At 39.8% G+C, this 21,976-nt stretch overlaps 1 protein-coding gene across 1 annotated transcript in view; it reads left to right on the forward strand.

Moving 5' to 3' along the window:
- Positions 1–21,976, forward strand: part of cntn4 (contactin 4) — a 169,957-nt gene that overhangs the window by 15,084 nt on the left and 132,897 nt on the right. Inside the window, exon 2 of the mRNA XM_037782642.1 lies at positions 4,374–4,511. Within this exon, the coding sequence (XP_037638570.1) occupies positions 4,457–4,511 (55 nt within the window). The 5' untranslated portion in view covers positions 4,374–4,456. The remainder of the gene's footprint in view (positions 1–4,373; positions 4,512–21,976) is intronic.

Consider the following 21,976-nt stretch of genomic DNA (forward strand, 5'->3'; position numbering starts at 1 on the left):
CCACCGTTAACAATAGTAGCAGTAGTTGTATACCGACTGTAGAAGTAATAGTGGTAGCAGTAGTTGTATTGGTGGTAGTAGTAATAGTATACTGTAAATCCTGGTAGAAATAGTGTTAGTATAGTAGCAGCATTAGTGGCAGTGGGGAGGATTGCGTTCATCCTTAGTCCTATTTGCAATTTTATTAATCATTGCACTCTGTGCACTAGAGTATGAATTATGCGTGGGTCAAAGTATCACTTCAGTTACAACCTTGTTTTTATTTTCCTTTTGCGTTTGCTTGTTAAGTGCCTTGAAATGTGTCCTTGCAAACGAGCATTGTACGAGAAATCGGTCATAATGTGTGTCACAGTTGTACCATTACAAGCACTACTAAGCCTTGTAAATCCAGCCAGTACCTTCGTTAACAAGGCACAGCTGGATATGATCTGTGTATCCAGAACATATATCAACTTCCATTTCACCCTGGCATCAAGGAACTAAATAGATTACAGCAGCAATAGGCAAGTGCAAGTTTGCGAGGCTCTCAGTAGTGTGTTATCTTTAGCTGCCCGGGTGCTTTATCAGGTTGAGTTGAAAAGGGTGGAGGGAGCCGACGGAAGGCTCTGATGCTGCAAAAACAGACCTTAACAAAAAGTAGTAGTAGAAAAGTAGTTTTCCACAGTAACTCTGGTTCTGTGGGTGCGTGCTGTGCCCTCTAACTGGATTTTCCCTCCTGAAGAGGCTCCTGTTGAACCTGGGAATCTGTGTGTCCATTACAACAAATTATCCGTCAGCATTGTCTCCGTGGTGTCGGCACGTATGGAGCTGTTAACAGGTCGTGGTCATTTTACGTATATTTCTGTGAGATCAGGCTGGATGATTCTCTGTGGGTTTGACACTACGAGCAACTCCTCTCATTATTACATATATTCATTTGGATTTGTTAATATAAAGATATTGATTAGTGCAGCTTTAACTTGTCAATAGTTAATTAGGAAACAGGATGAACTCTCCTTGGAGCTGAAGTGATGTTACCACAATCAAAATTTGCATGTTGTGTGTTCTAGTTTGCTTCATAACGTGCATATACATCATGTCCATGATATTCCCAGTGTATGCATTTTAATGCATTTTATTTTGGGATGTGCTGCACTGAGGAATATGAAAGACCATTGTGTGGATTATTGTGCTTGGTTGGCGCAAGATTTAACCTAGTTATTGTTCCTAAAAGGGCCATAATTGTAGAGAACTTTGTCTCCTTTTTAAATAGCTTAAATTGCAAAGGGTATACATCCATATCCTTTCTGTCTATCATTGTGTTCATATTACCAATTGAATATATTGTATGATTAGGAGTGCCCCCAAAACAGAGCCCTGCTGTTGTGCCTGTCACGCCCCCGTGCATAATACAAAATGTTTTGTACTAATTTCATCTATCAAATTAACGCTGATGTGACACGTTGAAAGGAAACCAGCAGACACAACAGGCATTAGCCTAATAGGCACAGGGCTTGGTGCTTTCATAAGACACACTTTAATATGCAGAAAACTGCTGTCTAGGAGCAAGGCACAGCCCTGCACCAATTGATGTACCCAAGACAGACTCTGACAACCCTATATATGATGTATGGAGATAAAAGGCCTCTTTTCTGTAGGTAGAGACAGGAGACAGAGCTGGGAGGTATGAGTCTCAGATTAATGAGAATGTGGCTTACTCAAACAGTTCCAGGTTCCTCTTTGGATGTGTTTTTCACTGGTTTTGTTCCACTCGTTCTCGCTGTTTTTGTTTTAAACTTTGTGCTGTCTGTGCTGAAACACAGCAGGGGTGGGATAACAGAGTTCTTCTGTGTTTCCCTGCAACCGCAAAATTACACAAATAGTTGTAATTTTTGAGAGGTTTGTGTTGAACATGCCTCAACTCTAAATATATTTTCACCCAGGAGACGTTAGATTAAAGCCGCCTCTTTCCTAGAGGAGCTCTGCAAAAGGTAGATTTCACTTCTTAACTGGTTGTATTGCTTTAATTCTTACATCAGTGCAGCTTTTCCAGAGGCAGCCTCTGACATTTCCTCCAACTTTTTTTTCTTTTCCTGTATTCTTCCCTCAGAGTTGCTGGCAAACTGGATAAATTCTCCCTTCACTGTGCCCTATTTACACCCTGCTTCACTCAACAAGCCCTCTTTTAACCAAATTCCTATCAAATTGGTTCCAGAGTTTGAATTGTAATGTTCAGCCTTGGAATGGAGAATTAAACGTACCTTGTGTACTGTTTGACAACCAGTGAAGCCGTAGAGTAGTGTTTTGAAGAGCGAGTACCACCAGCGCATCTTTGTGAGGATGTACATGCATGCTATGAGCACACAGGTGCAACTTTTAAAGTTGACAGATCAATTACTTAGATGTCTCACAGGTACCTGAAGCGACACACCAACGCAGCCCAGCGTTTTTGTCTGAATGCCTGCTAAAAGTGTTAGTATGGGTATATGAAAATATTGATAGGCTACATATGAGTTTTGCGATACTGTATCGATTCTCCAAAACTTTGTATCTATTTTTAATTAACCTCTTAAAAATCGGACGGCCCGATGGCGAACCTGGCTGCTAGTCTGTCTTTGGCTCAGTTTTAAAGCTAGAGTGAAGGTACTGGCGTCATATGAAACTACAAATTGGTACCAACCATGTCAGTTAGTACCAAGTCAGGTCGGGTTAAATAACGCTCCATGGTTATGCAAAATTTTGGCGAGGAAAAACTGGCATGTCCATTTTCAAAGGGGTCCCTTGACCTCTCACCTCCATGAAAATGGGTTCAATATGGGTATTACCAACAAGTCTCCCCCTTTACTGACATGCCCACTTTATGATAATCACATGCAGTTTTGGGCATGCAGTACAAATATATTATTTTCGCCTATTCTAAAATGATGTTTTTGAATATTTCTGCTCACTTGAGTCCCTGAATTCGTCTTGGAATTACATAAATTGGGTATGACTGGAAAGCGGAGACTCTTGTGGCTCCAATGAGTCCAATTGTATTAAGGTGTAATGATGTTAGTCCCCATAGTAGACATTTCACAGGTTTCATACAAATGGTGTCTTTACACCGTGACAGTTTCCCTAAAATTAGATTTGAAAAAATTGTAATATATGGCCTTGCTTACAGTATCGCAATATGTTGAATCGTTACCCCTGTATCATGATACATATGGCATCGCCAGATTCTTGCTGAGACGTAGTGGGGCACCCAGTAGCCTCATGGTTGAGGGGCACACTATATGTAGAATTTCAACGTGCATGGTCCAATACCAGGCAGGGGCCTTTGTTGCATGTCATACGTCTCTTTCGCCATGCATCTGGTCTAAGTGTTTGTTGTTGTAATGTTCATTTCAGCCACAGGAGGCTGACGTGCAGTGAGTTTTAATTCACGTAACTTGCTAACACACAATATACTGTATGTACCATGTGTTGCACGTAGAAATAAAGCTCTCCTTGAAGCAAACAAGAATGCTTTAAGTCTTATTCGGAACATGGGCTAGTGGTGCGCTTCAGCCTCTTGTGGCCGAAATGAGTATTACAACAACAAAACATTTCATCCTGTTTTCACAGATGAAATTAAAAACCTCAGGATCTTAGAAAATGAATCCCGGAAAAACCTTTTTTGCACCTATTTTTAAGTCATAAACACAGGAGAGACGACAATTTAGATCAGATTTAGAAATATTTTTTTCTCACTTGCCTTTCAGGGCTTCCGTAGGATTGAGACGCAGAGAGTTGCTACCTTCCTGACACTCAACAAACTTTTAATTCTCACCCCTGGGAGATGTTGTCCGTGTTGAGGGAAAAGCACACAAGTGTTGTGAAGTTCTTCTAGATGTTTCAGCATTTTTCATCTTTCGTCTTTGCACTTTTATAAGCACAAAGGCTACGAGGCTTCAAGGAAGAACAATGCTATGAGAGCTTAAAGGAGGGGCTTTTGCTTTCATATTGACTTAAAAGCAGCTGTCCCTAGAGTTGCTGGAGATATGAAAATGAATGTATATGAGATATATTTTGTGTTCATGTGCCCACCATCCACCCAACGCTGAAAACCTTTCTTTTATTCTGTGGAGCAAACGGTAACAGTAAGGTGCTCAGTGGATTTGATGATTAAAATGGATTAAAAGACTTTATTATGAAGATTTTAAATGGCGGTTGAGTAAATGTGCCATAAAGTCACAGGTATACGTTTATGAGCTATAAGTGCAGTTCATAATTAATATTGTACTTTCGCTGAGCTCTTTGCTGTACATTCCTGCTGTTGTTTTGTGTTTTGTGAAATGAGCATGCTGAGTGGGAACATGCTGCTAACGAGAACTTTGACACTTGACTCATCTGCCGTGTTTCTTCTCACACAGATCGGGGAAACCAGAAAGGTGCAAACCGGATTCCATACATTTGTGATTGGATGTGAGACTACTTTGAACCTACAAAATTGAAGATGATGTTGCTATGGAAACTGCTGGTGCTGCAGTCACTTATGGGGTGCCTTGCAGGTAAAGTATCTTATTAAGAACTTTTGATGCATGCCAAAGCTGCCTTTGTGAAGTCCTTATTCATATGTATTTGGGGCAGGTGACAGTATCAAAGCCGTAGTTTAGAAAAGGAGCAACCTCACGTAGATTAGCCATAAGCAGACATATTATTTCCCTCACTTGTGTAAAATAATAAGAATTCAATAAGGAAGTTTTTGTTAAAGTCAGCCATTGTCTGCTAAAGACTTTCAATCGCAGGCGATATTGCATTTTGGCTTTGTTGTGTGTGGCACTCGGAGAAGGTTGGCAATATCACTCTGAATGTGAATGAGGGGAGTGTACCGCATCACAGCGAGGATGGAAATATTCATTTTTCACTTGGTTTCATAGATCACGAAAAAGGGCATGATTTTATCAGGAGTGGAAACCTACAGTAATGCTTTGGTAAACTCCGGCCTTGAACCCCACAATACACACAATACAACACAACGCTTTCTAAAACATCCAGTAAGGGAGATGGCAAATACTGTACTCTATGAATATTCAACATTGCAACTATATAGATTTATTCTTTAGAGATTTTTGTCACACATAATAAACAGTAACTGAATATAAATAAAGAGATGAATTAACAAGTAACCAACTAATATAATAATTTTAAACAAATCAATTCATTACTTTTTAAGGCTCCATAATAAGTGCTGCCATTAGCACACACGCATTAAAGCTTCAATAGGCAAAAATTCCATAATAACCTTTCAGCATATTGTAATTCAAGTGTTCTGAGAGAAAACTAGACTTCAGCACCTCCTCATGGCTCTGTTTCCAGGCTTTAAAAAATCTAGCCTGTGACGGGAGACTTTGACCAATCACAGGTCTTTTCAGAGAGAGAGAGCGTTCCTATTGGCTGTGCTCCAGCTGGTGGGCGGTGCTTGGTATTTCCTCAACAGATCTCAACATGGCTGCCGGGTCATAAACTTTCTAATTTTACAGCTAAACAGTACACTACAAGATGATTCTGGAAACATTTGAGGAGAGAAATAGGCATTACAGTAACAGAATATTGATTCATATTCGATCAGCGCTGCCTAGTTTGACTCTAAACATTACAAACATTACAGCAGTGGTCGTTGCAGACGCACCTAGCAGAGATCTGCACTCTATTGAGTTCACCTTTCTTGTTCCTTCCTAAAATTAGATACAAATAGATATAAATTCATATTCATCTCATGTCAGGTATTACAGATTTACCTGGATTAGTTTTACAGCATGACTGACCCTAATTAAAATTGGTCCACCGTTTTAGTTACAGTAAATCAGCAATCAATCAGTGATTCAGTGAACCAAAGCATGAATCATTCAATCAGCAAAATGTATAAAAAATAATGCAAATATTTAAAGTAATTATTCTCTGAAAAAAAGGCTGTAAGAGAAGGTTAAACTGAGGTCAATTTCTCAAATTGATACACAGTACAAAAGAAGCGATGAGTGAACAGGAAATCATCAATTTCAAACGTCCATCATTCGTTTACGGTGCAGTAAAGTTGAATTATAGCTTCATTATACCATGGTGCCCATTTCAGCCAGAGGCTCTCCAGCATTGATCACATTTTGATGGAGGACTTTAATTTGTCTCCTTTACAAATAGGAGGGGTCAGCAGAGAGCGTTGGTTGAATCATTCAGTGTTTAATCAACAGGTATTATACGAATCAAGATGAAGAAAAGGATCTATTGATGAGGTCTGAGTTCTGGTCAAACCTTCCCCCTCTCATTACTCAACACACATTAAGCCTGTTGCGATCCCTTTGCCCTCTTGTGCACATTTCGATTATCAGATTTGTTCAAGAGAACATTGAGCCGTATTGCATCGGCCTTGTGGTTTCGCCTATGCACGTCGCCGTTCATCTGGCTCTAACAATCCCACATGACCACGCAGCAGACAGCTCGTGATAATTGCAGCGTGCTTTGGGCGTAGCTGGATCCTCGTGGAGTTCCACATCAAGGGTGCAAACATGTTCTGACACAAATCAGCAGCCTAGTGATGCATATGGATTGTGGACCTTTTTAGATTAAATTCAAAGTAGAATAATGTACTTTCGAGAATCAAATTTTTTGTCTGAAGTAGCATTGGTGTGCGTTGTCCTAACAGTAATAATGTCATTTCAGATCTGAAGTGATGATAGAATAGAGCAGAGTACTATATGGATCACTATCCAACTTTTTTATGAGGCTAATCGAATGAGCTAGCTGGCTGAATTTGTGTCCTTCGAACAAACAGGTGGTTATTTTTATTTATGTTTTATTTTTTTGAGCTGTATCAACCAGCTTTTTGTGTCATGAGAAATCCACTCATCATTGTTATGTTACCGATCAAAAGACCCTGATCATGCTTTGTGTCTAACCCAAGGAGTTCAAGTGAAGGAGTTCAAGTACCTCAGGGTCTTGTTTGCGAGTGAGTGGACAATGGAATGTGAGCTTGGCCGGAGAATCGGAGCAGCGGGGGCGGTATTGCATTCGCTTTACCGCACCGTTGTGATGAAGAGAGAGCTGAGCCGGAAGGCAAAGCTCTCGATCTACTGGTCAACCTCCGTTCCCACTCACCTATGGTCATGAGGGCTGGGGCATGACCGAAAGAACTAGTGGTTGGCGTTCTCCCTTAGCGATAGGCTCAGTCATCCGTGAGGGACTCGGAGTAGAGCCGCTGCTCCTTTGCGTTGAAAGGTGGTTCAGGCATCTAGTAAGGATGCCCCCTGGGCCCCTCCCTAGGGAGGTGTTCCAGGCACGACCAGCTGGGAGGAGGCCACGGGGAAGATCCAGGACTAGGTGGAGAGATTATATCTCCACACTGGCCTGGGAACGTAGCGGACTCTCAATGCTACCAACACTACGTCCATGTCTCTGACTGACGGATATCTCCATAGGTGGTTTACATCGGAGTTAGTTGAAAGCCTGGTGCACTGCCACTGTAAAGGGTGCCTCCATGCGTTGGTATCTGATGCCAAGGGGCACTGACCAAGTGGCGGTACTTCACGAGTTGGAAGTGAGAATGTGTTTCTCTGAAACCTGCACGCTGCCTGTCTCTTGGTATGCATTCATTCGTTGGGATACTCCACTGACCTATTTCTCAGCTATACTCTTCATGAATTTTTTTTTTAAATTATATGACTACTGTACCTTAAAATAACTACTACTTCTTTCTGTATGGCGCGTCCCATGTGTGTTCAACCCTGTCTCCTACAAAAGTACGTTCTTATACAACCAAACTGCATTCTCAATTACGTTTCACGGGAAACGTATTTTCTCCCGTATTGTGGTTGTAGTTTTAAACACGTGGTTAAGGTCAATTGAAACAAAACAAAAGCTCAACAAAAGTACTTGGTTAGGTTTAGGAAAGCATCATGGCTTGGCTTACCTTAGTTACGTTATTTAAGTAAAAAAGTAAATGAAAATAAGTCAACGTTGACTTTTGGTTTCACACGGGACACGAACAGCAGTCTCCTGAGTGAAAGTTCTGTGAACTCTCATTGGAAACATATTTGTAATACGTCAAAAACAAACGTAATCCGGGAGCAGTTTCATTGCATGGGAATGTCATTTTTAGGAGACGAAGCTGGTGTGCTATGGGTATGAGTTGAAGCTATGTATATATATGTGATGCCTCCGATGTGTGTAGCACTTTATTTTTCACTTCACTACATATCACTACTTCTGGCAATGACACTAAACACTGGCAGTGTCAATCAACAGCTCAATTTGTAGCTTGAGCAAGAATCAAGCCAGCCTTTTGAAAAATGCTCTAAACAAGAAGGTCATATCAGGTAATATCTACATATAGTATATTTATATACAGATATGAATTCCTGTCTTCTCTTTCTTTCAGACAGCTTTGATGTGGGAGAGAGCAGGGTAAACAGATTTACATCATGGGAGAAGCGTGGGGTTAATGAGGACACAGTTCCTACATTTTTAAACCACCGAGTGAGAGCAGTGTGTGCAGACAGACCCGCTGAGAACCAACGCCGTGAAAGGGTCGCCCTTAGACTAAAATTGGTTTATCCTCCTTTCAAAATTCACTAGGCATGAACATTTGCTTTAAACAATCTTTCAGGGATGCGTATACTCAGACCTCCATAACACTAATGTGTTTTCAGCTGAGCTGGAAATGAACATCTTGGCGCATTTTTAGATCTTTAAGCTGGAGAACAGGATTATTGCAGTAACCCCTTGCGCTTATCAGTTTGGAACAAAACTCACTTTACAATGGATGATATGGCCCGGTTATGGATTAGAGAGGTGGCTGAAAAATGTGCTATACGGGAAACGGGAATGTTGCACAATATGCAGGCCCTCAAAAGCTGCATGGGCTTTAATATGCTGCAGAGTGCAAGAATGGATTAGCAAGGAAGAGTGAAGCTCATATAGGCTCGGGGAAAGGGATTGTACAGATGTTTATTGCAGCTTTAGTTACACTCCTCAGCCTGGGGAGCTATAAGTTGATTTGTTTTTCATGCACAAATGAATAAAAAGATTCATAATAACATGCGTGCCGGTTGAATCCAAAAATCCAATTACATTTTTGAATTAGTCACCTGCTTGTTCACCAGCAGACACCAATGTGTAACAAAGTGATGAAGGGGGCGTTGTTTCATTTTAACTGACAACTCAAATAATGGGCTTTTCAGTGTTTTAGTTATTTTCTATGAGAAATTGAAGTGGCATTCTAGTATTTGTGAACCTGGGCGTTACGCTCATTACTTTAGTCATGATAAAATATTTCAACTCCGTTGTTAAGATTTGGGAGACATGGACGAAGAAGGACACTGATAGGGTGAGCATTGCTTGCTTTCCAAAAGACTTCAATTCAACACAAATCATCCCAAACACTTCTCTTTGTGTCCAACCGCAGATAAACATAGAAACCAGTCCCTGTGGAATTCTCTGCAGTTTTTCTACCAGATTCCAGTTATGGCTACGACCCTAATACGAATCTCCACTGAGCAGGCTATTAAAATAGAGGCTGACACTTTTTTGGGGTTTCTGATCTGTCTATTTCACAACAATGACCGGCTCGCTGTACATTATCCCTCACTCATCACCACCATTCTGATGCTTCAGACAGGCCAAACTGCACCTACCACGTTGTGAAAGTGAAACTTGATGTTGTAAATTGACATAAAACAACTTGAGGTTTAGGCAACAAAACTACTTGGTTAAGTTTAGGAAAATATTGTGGTTTGGGTTAAAATAAGTATATTAACTTAAGTACGTGGCGTTAGTTAAATTCGTAAGTTACGTTACAAAAGTACGGTAAAATAAGTCAACATTGTATTTACGTTTTATATCGGACACGAACAGCGTCTCCTGGGTGAAAAGTCCTGTGTTTGTTTGACCCGACCATCCGCCCGATCTCCTTCCTATGCAGACTTTGTCACTCTTTATACTACGTCACCCGACTTGTACTCGTATCGGTGATCAATCATGTGAAAACATGATAAAGGCCTTCTGAACCTACGAGTCGGTTTAACAGGACCCTTCTAATCCATATCTATGAGGCTAACCCCTTATTCAATTGGCTAATATCGTTTGAAGCGGGTGTCCACAGCCAGTGGTAATCTATAACGGTGTTATTAGGGCTGTCAATCGATTAAAATATTTAATCATGATTAATCACATGATTGTCCATAGTTAATCGTGATTTATCACAAATTAATTGGATATTTTTTATCTGTTCAAATTTACCTTAAAGGGAGATTTGTCAAGTATTTAATACTCTTATCAACATCGGAGTGAGCAAATATGCTGCTTTATGCAAATGTATGTGTATATTTATTATTGGAAATCAATTAACAACACAAAACAATGACAAATATTGTCCAGAAACCCTCACAGGTACTGCATTGAGCATAAAACAATATGCTCAAATCATAACATGGCAAACTGCAGCCCAACAGGCAACAACAGCTGTCAGTGTGTCAGTGTGCTGACTTGACTCTGACTTGCCCCAAACTGCATGTGATTATCATAAAGTGGGCATGTCTGTAAAGAGGAGACTCGTGGGTACCCATAGAACCCATTTACATTCACATATATGGAGGTCAGAGGTCAAGGAACCCCTTTGAAAATGGCAATGCCGTTTTTTTCTTGCCAAAATTTAGCCTGTAGTGTTATTTAACCTCCTTCATGACAAGCTAGTTTGACATGGTTGGTACCGATGGATTCCTCCTACCTGGGAGCCCGCTACAACATAAAAATAGCAAGTTCTATTAATGTGTTAAAGAAATTAGTGCCGTTAAAATGAATTTGGGTTAACGCCTTATCATCGTGTTAACTTTGACAGCCCTAATTTTCGTACATATTTAATAGCAGTTCACAGCAAGTTATTAATTAACCTCAGCAAAGATCTTTTATTTACTTGCCTCTTTGACATATCCCACCACACCTCTGTATCCCTACCGACTCTGAACACAGACCTACGCTCTTATTTTAACTTTGTTAACATGTAACCAATACTTATGTTTACATTTCATATATAAGTTATTATTAAATTCCCTGCAACATATACATAATAGATTATATATATCACACACACAGAGATACACACTCGCTGCATAGCATATTTCACTGTAGGAGGAGCTTTTGTTGTAGTTATGAATAACACTAATTGGGTTGGTGTTTTTCAGATATTATAAGAAGGTAAAATTCAAAGAATCAATCATTCAAAAAACAATACACCCAGTGTGTGTTACTTAACAAGTGACTAACAAATTGAGCAATTAAACACATCATATCTGCATTAGTTGTAATAAATGGTTGTAAATGTCAGCCTCTTTAATATTTCATATGTAAAGATAACTGCCTCCAGCTCACTGCTGATGTGAATAAGTATGCTAATATAACAAAGCTGCCTGCATTATTAAATATTTAGTTGAATTTTAATGTATTTATATGAATATTCATTAAAGAGGATCATATAGGGTTCACAAGGGGATCGTATATCTTTTTTTTTTTTTTTTCTCTGAGCTTTATTCACCTGAGGATTGTTTGCTGAGCACACTTACATGATTTATACTCATACTCACCGTCTCTCCTGGGAACTGCCCAGTATGATCAAATTTGTGCGTGCTGTTCGCCGCTGAGCTGCTCTGCTACTTAACGTCAAGAGTAGTTGCTGAGAGAGGTGTGTGTGGGTGTGTATTTGTGGTTGTGTGTGTGTGTGTGTGTGTGTGTGTGTTTGTGTGCAGATTGAATCAGTTCATAAGCATCTTCCACTGGAGTAACAGTATCCGCCGATATACATCTCTCATCTGCGATATTCACAGGCATTGTTTTATGGAGCCCGAGAAGCGTATTGCTGAGGTAACAACTGAATAAACACTGTTCTGTGAGTCCAGTCGACAGAAATAAGAAGAAATGTCAGACAAAAAACAAGAATAAGATGAGATTAATAAGAGTTTAGTTAGCAAATTCACATGTTAAAGCAGCACAAGAGACAGACAAAGATAAAGAATTATTTGAAAGAAATTAATATAGATTAGGGCCGTCAATCAATTAAAGTATTTAATCGCAATTAATCACACATTTTTTATCTGTTCAAATGTGGGAGATTTGTCAAATATTTAATACTCTTATCAACAGTGGGAGTCTGCAAATATGCTGCTTTATGCAAATGTATGTACGTATATATGTTATCAAATCAATTAACAACACAAAACAGTGACAGATATTGTCCAGAAACCCTCACAGGTACTGCATTTATCATAAAAAATATGCTCAAATCATAACATGGCAAACTGCAGCCCAACAGGCAACAACAACTGTCAGTGTGTCAGTGTGCTGACTTGACTATGACTTGCCCCAAAACTGCATGTGATTATCATAAAGTGGGCATGTCTGTAATGGGGAGACTCGTGGGTACCCATAGAACCCATTTACATTCACATATCTTGAGGTCAGAGGTCAAGGGACCCCTCTGAAAATGGCCGTGCCAGTTTTTTCTCACCAAAATTTAACGTAAATTTGGAGCGTTAATTTAACCTCCTTTGTGACAAGCTAGTATTACATTCTTAGGACCAATGTTTTCTAGTTTAATATGATACTAGTAGCTTCACTCTACCTTAAAAACGGAGCCCGCTACAACCTCAGAAAGATTGACTATGTTAATGCGTTAAAGAAATCAGAGAGCTAGCTCATGGCCGCTGCTCTGCACTGCTCTCATACGGCAGTTACAGCTGATAAGGGCGTCTCGACCGACGCCGTTGTCACAGAAGCGTAGCGCCCACCCTCCAGTTCCCCTCCAGGTTAACATGTTAGGTCTGTCAGCGCTGTTGCCTTTGTTTGCACTGTTCGTGCTGTGAGCCACCGGCTCAGGGTCGTGTCTAGAAGGTAACCTGCAAATTGCGAATTCTGATCTGAGATCTGCAAAAGACCCGACGACCTATCCTAACCTTAACTATCTGAGATCAATGCCTAAACTTAACCATCTTGCGAGATATTCTGCAATTTGATGGTTCTCTTCTAGACACGACCCCGGCTCAGCCGTCGCCATGTTGAGAAGCTGTGGGGAGGCAACAGAAATGCTCTGAATTCTAATTTAAAAAGAGTGGCAGAATAAAATGATGTCAAATAAAAAAAATAAATCAGAGGCATTTTAGAGTAGCTAATTACTGTGCAGAGCCAAAGTAGGTCAAGAAGACTGAAAAAAAAAAAAAAAAAAAAAAAACTTAAGTTGCGAGAAATAATATGTTGTTTTGGCATGTGATGTAGTGGTGTTTTTAAATTGCTATTAAAATTTAAAATCATTCTTCGGGATAAAAAGGGCCATCATCAAGTAAAATTGAGTTTAATGATTTAAAAAAAAAATTGTCTAATAATCCAAATTATGATCATGACAAAATAACTGTAATTTATTTGTTTTGAATTACATCATTATCCTGTTTAGTTTGGCTTTCATTCTCTCTGCTTTTACAGACCAGTGGCTGTGAAATGGACCCTCTCTGTAAAAGCATATTCCATATATCAGTGTCCTCACTATAGAAAATGAATATCCGCAGCCCAGTGAACTACTTATGTGCTTTGACAGAACTATCTATTCTAATAGTTACAAGAAAGCATGAAAGATACGTGCAGATATTCTCCATTCTTGTCACTTTGAACCCGTTTTATGAAGTCTTTTACGTCCGCGCAGCCTTGCCGCGACGTTCATCGGGCCTCCGGCAGCGTGGAGAAAATACATTTTCTTCAAGGTTCATGTGTCGCAGTTCCACTTGCAGAGCCTTGCGTATTATCTCGAACAATCACAGAGGACAGTATCTCTAATGAACTCCACGTAGAGGCTCAGAAAAAAAAGCATCTGCTCTATATATATTTGATCCGCCTCCTCAGAAGATGAACTATCTTTTGCTTTGCTTTTGAGAGCAGGCTGTTATATGAGAGTGTGTGAGGGAGTTGATGAAAACCTTATTTCACAAAGTGGACTCACTTAGGTGCTCCTCAACCTATTTTCTTTATTTATGCTGAGCCATGCTCTATAAATTCATATACTGTCACCTGCAATTGGACTGGAGATTTCTTTTTTGTTTTCTTCTTTAAACTGTCACTTGTCAGCACGGAAACTGCTCTTTGACAGACCAAAGCAGCTCTACTGTGAATACTAGATGGAGAGTGGGAGCACGGAGATGAATAGGACGCTGATATCCTCTCATTTGTAACCCTTCCCTGTCAGTTTAGGCACTTTTTTGATTACTTGCATATGTTTATTTTTAGATGATTTCCTGACAAAGACCACACAGTAAAATAGATCACAGTAGCGTGCACAGATACACTGATTGACCTGATTTAACATTGTATGCTGAGAGGTAAATGGTAAAAAAATAGGCTATTAAAAACAACCAGACCCCAAGCTGGAGGTCTACAAAGTAGGGGGGAGAGGGGGCTTTAAACAGGCTTCAAGGGGTCCATTGCAAAATGACAACAGGCTCTAACGAAGCCACTGACTAAAAATTTGCCACCAAGAAAATAGGAGCTAATCAGCATCACTGTTATCATCATCCTGATCATCATCATTCTGATCATCATCATTCTGATCAAGATTGTTGTCATTATCATTGCTGTTAGCAGATCATCAGCAGCTATCATTTACACCATCATCATCACAAACATGATTAAGGCTAGAAAGTTGATATAGCACCAAACAACCAGCCTGGTTTGATGACATTTTGTGAGTACAAAGAGTGGTTTGATGTTGAAATAGAATTAAAGGTCCAATATTGTAAAATGTGAGATTTCCATGTCTCCAGGTCTAGGTGCTTTATAAATCCTGTAAAAGTATCAAAACCCTCAATCCACAGAGTAATGCACACAGCCCGTATTCAGAAACTGCCTTTTTAATGGGCCGTCAGGACTTTCGTAAGGTTGTGATGTCACAACTATACAGGTAGAAAGTGCCCCTACAGTCATTCCCTTGCTGCAATGATGGTGCAGAGACACTGAGAGCGCAGATGTCGAAGACCCTGAAACACTGACCAATCAGAGCAGATTGGGCTTTTCCAGGAGGGGGGTCTTAAAGAGACAGGATCTAAAACGGAGCGTTTCAGACAGAGAGCGAATGCTGGTATATTCAGACAGACAGTACGAGAAAAATAATGTGTTTTTTGAACATTAAAGCATGTAAACATGTTCTAGTAGAAACCCAAAATACAAGTATGAACCTGAATATGAGCATGATACGTCCCCTTTAAAATCAGTGTGGTATATAAGTATATACCGACTCTTTAATTATCTTTAAATAAGGTTTTCATTGCCTTTCACTGTCTCTTGTTTAACCAAAAGCCTCTTATTTTGTGTAACTTCCAAGTAAAGCCTGACAGATTTTTTGGGGCCAATACTGATATCAATATTTGGGAGTTTCTAAAATGGGAAACCGATATATTTGTCAATATGGTCAAATTTATTGTTAATTATCAGCCGACATATGCACCGATACAATATACCTGCAATAAGCTAATATCAGCCAATACATCTATATTTATTAGGCCTGTCAGAATTTGCTTTAACGCCACTAATTTCTTTAACGCATTAACGGAACTTGTGATTTTTAGGTTGTAGCGGGCTCAGTTTGGAAAACCTAAAGAATCCATTGGTACCAACCACTTAAGCTAAATTTTGGCAAGGAAAAACTGGCATGGTCATTTTCAAAGGTGTCTCTTGACCTCTGACCTCATGATATGTGAATGTAAATGGGTTCTATGGGTACCCACGAGTCTCCCCTTTACAGACATGCCCACTTTATGATAATCACATGCAGTTTGGGGGCAAGTCATAGTCAAGTCAGCACACTGACACACTGACAGCTGTTGTTGCCTGTTGAGCTGCAGTTTGCCATGTTATGATTTGAGCATATGTTTAATGCTAAATGCAGTACCTGTGAGGGTTTCTAGACAATATTTTCCATTGTTTTGTGTTGTTCATTGATTTCTAATGATAAATATATACATACATTTGCATAAAGCAGCATATTTTCCCACTCCTGTGTTGATAATAAATACTTGACAAATCTCCCTTTAAGGTGCATTTTAAACAGATAAACAGATAAAAAATCAATAATTTGCGATTAGTCGAGATTAACTATGGACAATCATGTGATTAATCATGACTAAATATTTTAATCGATTGACAGCCCTAATATTTATCCACCTAGCTCTAATTATAAGCCAAGGCTAACCTCAATTCAAGTCACTAAACGTAACCATTACCCACATTTTTGCTCACGAAGAACATGTCAAAACTTTGTGTCCAGTTATCACCTGATTCTTCACATTACTCATGTCCCCAAATTGTCATCTCTGTTCCAGCATTTCACAACCTTTTCTGAGACTGTGTCAGAAGTGCAGCCAATGCAAGTATTCATGTAAAATGCGCAGTGAGCAGCTTAGCAGCTCCAGCCAGTGGCTGGGAGAGCACTAATGCTGAGACAGACACATAGCTGGGGGGTGGAGGCTGTGCAGCCATTTAGCCATGTGTCACCCCAAGACTGGATTCTCTGAGTGAGTCACAGCCTGCCCTGAGCGGGACACACTTGACCACTGCGAGCTTACTGTCATCGCAAATAGGAAAATAGGACAAACTGCTGAAGTCATGGCAAAGGGCTGCGCATGCTGACATTCAAAAACAAGGTTAAAACTATATTTATTTATTTTGTATTGTAATTCTTGTGCTAAAGGGACAAGAATCCTGCTCATGTGCTGACATTTCTAAACTCTAATATAGCTATACTCAACTATTTTTATCATGAAAAAAAATCATATCTGTTTAGATTTATGAATTTAACTCTATTCAAACAAAAATAGCTGTCCCTGTGTAGAACCTTAGTCCAACGTAGGAGCATCCAACACAATGCAATAGAACCACATAGATGATATACACAGCACAAGGCTACAAGCAACATAATTAATCATGACTAAATACACTCCTAAACTTCACCTTGCATTAGTCATACTTATATATATTATTATTATATATTATATATCATATCTCAGTACAATATGCTATGCAAGGTTAACCAGTATACATAAGTGTACAACTCAGTACAGTAAACACAAGGCGAGGCTATTTGTATAGCACCTTTCAACGGCGAGGCAATTTAAAGTGCAACTGTGCAGACAGCATGTGTATAAAAAGGTCAAATGTTCAACACTACAAACATGTCCTGTGGTCACATACATTCATACATGCGCATTCCTCGAATGCATAGTGCTCCTCAACCTTGCTTGATGTGATGTTGCATGCAAACTTCATATATATATATAACAGGGCTATATTTAGATTGCAGGCCTCCTAGCAAAAGCACAAACTGCTGAGAAATAATATAGTATTCACATACAGTACATTCATCTTTGGCTATAATAGTCAGTGGAGTTATGCTATTGGATCATCAGTTTTTCTTGTCATAAAATACCAACAGTACTACTGACATAATGACAAATATTTACAGTATCTCGACTCTAATGATATTTTAAAAAGGTGGAAGACTGTAAGGTCAAAAACACACCTATGCATTATGCATTATCCAAACTCATTATGCAATGCGTCGCTCCAGCAGATTTCTATTGGTGCTCTAATGGATCAAATTTATATGTTGAAAGATTGGGACAGACAGATAGATGACTTGTAGGCCTAATAATGATGTTTCATTAGAGAGATCTCTGTGCAGGTGTTATGGCAATTTTTGCTCGAGCGACGCGGTGAGAAATGCTGCTCCATTTGGCCTGAAAGTAAATGATGAAGCGGCTGCACATCCGATAAGATGAACTCCACGGCTGGATTGTTGCACGGCACCGTGATTCCCACTTCATGTTGTGCTCCCTATGAAGACGATATCTATCTGATGTGATATCAAACATGTGAACGTAGAGGCTCAGCAACAGGCAGCAGCTTCCTGTTTGTGTTGGTGAAAGGGTATGAGCAATAGTGGGAGGGGGGGATCATTACCTGTACTTCAAAACATGCTTTGAAAGTAATGAAGTCAGATGGCACTATCTACTCAGTACATTAAGTTATTGATGGCAACAGATGGCACTCTTTAGCATATCAAAGAGTCCCTCCTCCGCCAGTTTGCTAACTTATTAGTTGTGTTTGTATTGGCTGTGAATGCCTTATTAAGCAGTAATTTAATCTGAGTTGAATTTACATTTCCTCAGTGCACTTCTCCTATTAATGGCAAGCCCCAGACTGAAGTAAGAAAAAAAGAAAGAGTTTGACTTTTTTTATGGGACATTCTGACATGTCATAGCAGGAGAGCACAGGTGTAATTGGTGCCATTAATAATGGCTGCATTGTGTGCATGCTGGATCGCTGACACGTCTTACTGTGACACTTAAATGGAACAGGGCCATTGTTAAAGTTATTAGTTGCCCATTGTGAAAAGAGAGATCCTACTTCAGTTGCAGCAACTTCAATTAGCTTGCAAATGAAATCTTCTACAAGAATTAATGTGGGAAGCACCATTTGTACGTATGAATGTACGTCTCCATGCATAATCACTACACACTTCTTTACATGCAGCATCTGACAGATTACACTAGTGTAGATAGTAGCTCTTAGCCACCACCTAGCCGATATTTAGCAGCTAATAAACCACATGGTAAATTAAAGGGCGGGTCCATCTGCATTGTCTTCCCTTTTTTTTCAAATGGAAACACCCACTCAGCCGTTAGTAAAAAGCAGTGACGAAGGTTATCATAAGCTAATCAGTAAGGTTATGAATAATGTGAAAGCTGGCACTAGCTGAGTGAAAGTTAGCTGTGCTAAGGTTGGAAATAACTGAAAGGGTTAGTTTTGATTTTTGAAGTGGGGTTGTATGTATACTCCCGAATTCCCATTTACCTGTGAGGTAAAATTACTGTTTTTGAGAATGGAGTCTGGTGGCTTTGAAGAGAGCGATATAACAGCTTCAGTTCGGCGAGGTAAAGCGGCTGAGGTCGGGAGCAGTAATTTAAAAAATCAATATCAGTTTAGTGTGCGCTATATTTAGAATATTTTCACCGCTTTACCTTGTCATCAGACAGCCCTTTCCAACGGGGAACTGAAGCTGTTTTATCGCTGTCTTCAAAGCCACCAGACTCCATTCACAAAAACACCTCACACCTGTTATTGTGGGACTTTTAGATCCAAACTAACGTGGCGTCCACAGCAGTATATTACTTATAGCTTTCTTGTTGGTACTCTTGTCTGCTTCTCCAAACTGGGAGCATGCTGACCAACATCTAAGTTAGTAATACACTGACCATAAGGATATGCATATACTGTATATGTGGAGGAAAGTGTTTAGAAGGGCTTGGGACAATAGCATTTTGACACTTAAACATATACAGTATATTTAATTTTAATGTTCAGATTTGATTACATAAGAAACACAACTGGGAAGCTACAGAATGATATAAAAACTAAAACAACAACAATAATGGACCCGTCCTTTAAGGCTCATTGTGATGCTCCAGCTACACATGGTAATATTATCCCAGTGCACACTCTCTCACCTCATTAGTTTGCTACCTACACAGGTTAATTTCATTTGCAGTCGACCACACCTAAACAATTATCATCACACAGATGGTTTGATTTGGAATATATTTATTTATAACCACTGAAGGGTTACACAGGCGACGATGCAGCTCTGTTATATTAATCATTTTGTTTCTATGTCTTTGAGTTCCCGTGGTTGTTGGGGGAGGTCCCTTGCTGCTGGAGCAAAAGGCGTGGCTCAGGGCCGAGGACTCTTAAATCCTGGGCTGCGGGCGAATAGCCTCTTTTGCTTAGGAAGGTTACCAATTGATTGAAATGACCCGGAAGTATGTAAGTGGCAGCCATGAAAAGAGCTGGTCGAATTCTCTAAATGCTAAGGAAAGGTGTCTCTATGCTTACTTTCTAATCTCCATTAGCACGTAGGGTACACTGGACCATCCTTTATGAAAAGAAAGGAGATAAGGCCGTCCCATAATTCCTTGCATGGTGCCGTCAATAACATCCGACCATGACTGTTTAATTGTACATTAAGGATATTGAACATCTTTCCTTGACCTCATGATGTTTTTCCATCGAGGTCAAGGATAAGTGGTTAGGAAAAGACATTAGGACGTAATTTGTTTGACTACTTGACCGCAGGCTGGAACCAGCTCATCGAGCCAAACCATTAGTTGTGGTTTGTGTCCATCTTGGTTACGTCTTGTGTGTTATTTGGTTATTTGAAAACCGACACGTCTTACTGTGACACTTAAATGGAACATTGTTAATGTTATTAGTTGCATGTTGTGAAAAGAGAGGTACTATTTCAGTAACAGAAACTTGAATCTGAAATCCACTCCAAGAATGAATGTGAGAAGCAGTATTTGACTTTGAATGCAATGCCTTGAAATGAATTGGGATTACTTTTCTTAATTGGGATTCATCGTTTTGAGACACACATGCAGAACTACGAGACTTGACTGGAGGACCGCTGCCTCTTCTAAGTCGGCCAATAGTGAATCAGCTTCACTTAGCCAATTAGCCGTGTGGCACCGTGCCTTGTTTCCTCAGCCAGTGATCCAGCATTATAATCCCCTCTTGATGAAAGAGTTAGTAACTGTGTTCTTGCTGCTAGCGCTGGCCCACACTGACGGATAAATACATCAGTTAATTGTGCTGATGCAGAAATAGTTGGTGAAAAGAAGTGCAGCTATAACAGCGGTGATATAGAATATACACTCAGTGGCCACTTTACTGTAGGTACCTGTACAATCCAATACACAGCTCAGTCAAAAAAACATATTTCAATGCAATCAAAATATAAAACCACCACAGACTGCAACCTCAATAACACATTTATACTTATAATACATTATGAATTTACACCTCTGACAGTGTTAAAGGGACAGTGTGTAGGATTTGGTAGCATCTAGCGGCGTGGTTGCAGATTGCAACCAACTGAGTACCCCTCCGCTCACTCCTCCCTTTCCAAGACTGTGGTAACTTGAGCCGCTGAGTACAAAACCATGGTTAAGCCATTTGTTTTGCTCAGAGGCCATCCATACCATAATAACACTAGTTTTGGAGCAATGGACGTCGGACGTGGCTGGCGGTATCTGGTTTTGCGCTAACGTTACTGCAGTTTTACAAGCTAGTTGGAGGACTATGGTAGCCTTAAGGTAACGTAAAAACGCTGGAGCTAGAGCCAGTGTTTGGTTTATCTGTTGTAGGCTACTGTAGAATCCGTGAAGAGGACCCGCTGCAATATAGCCAAGAAGTGAAAGTTTGCTCCATTGCAACATTAGCGGCCAGCAGCAAAGCTACGTTTTCGCCACTTTGGACTGAAAGTAACTACCAGACACCAGTAAAACATCCGCCTAACAAAGTGGCGTACAAAAATAAAACTAAATTATTTCTATTTTATTGTCATAATTAATTTCTCTACCGAAATGGCCTGTGTTGAACAATAAAAACATTTTAAATATGTAAATACATAAGCGATTTCAGTCCAAAATGGCCGCGGCTCTTGTCAAAACAACACCAGACTTCCTTCTCTTTGCTTCCATACTCTTTGCCCACTTCCTATGTAGATATAAAGGGCTCATGCTAAGCTAACAAAATACAACAATTCATAGTTTCAGGTGATTATACACTAATGAAAACATTGTTATGAATATTATATTCCATTTGCTACACACCGTACCTTTAACAAAAAGTGACTATGCTTCTTAAAGGTAGAATTAGTGGCAGAGCTGTTGTATTGGATTGCATTAGATTGTACAGGTTTACCTACAATAATGAAGTTGCCACTGTACGTCTCCATTTACTACTATGCAAGCACTATTTTACATGTACCATCTATATTACACTAGTGTAGATAGTAGGTGTTAGCCACCACTTGGCCAATAGCTGTTAGCAGCTAATAAACCACATGGTCACGTAATTTAAGGCTCGTTTTACGTTTACATAGGATATCAAACTGATATGA

The sequence above is a fragment of the Sebastes umbrosus genome, chromosome 1, assembly GCF_015220745.1.
Source record: "Sebastes umbrosus isolate fSebUmb1 chromosome 1, fSebUmb1.pri, whole genome shotgun sequence".
Taxonomy (NCBI): domain Eukaryota; kingdom Metazoa; phylum Chordata; class Actinopteri; order Perciformes; family Sebastidae; genus Sebastes; species Sebastes umbrosus.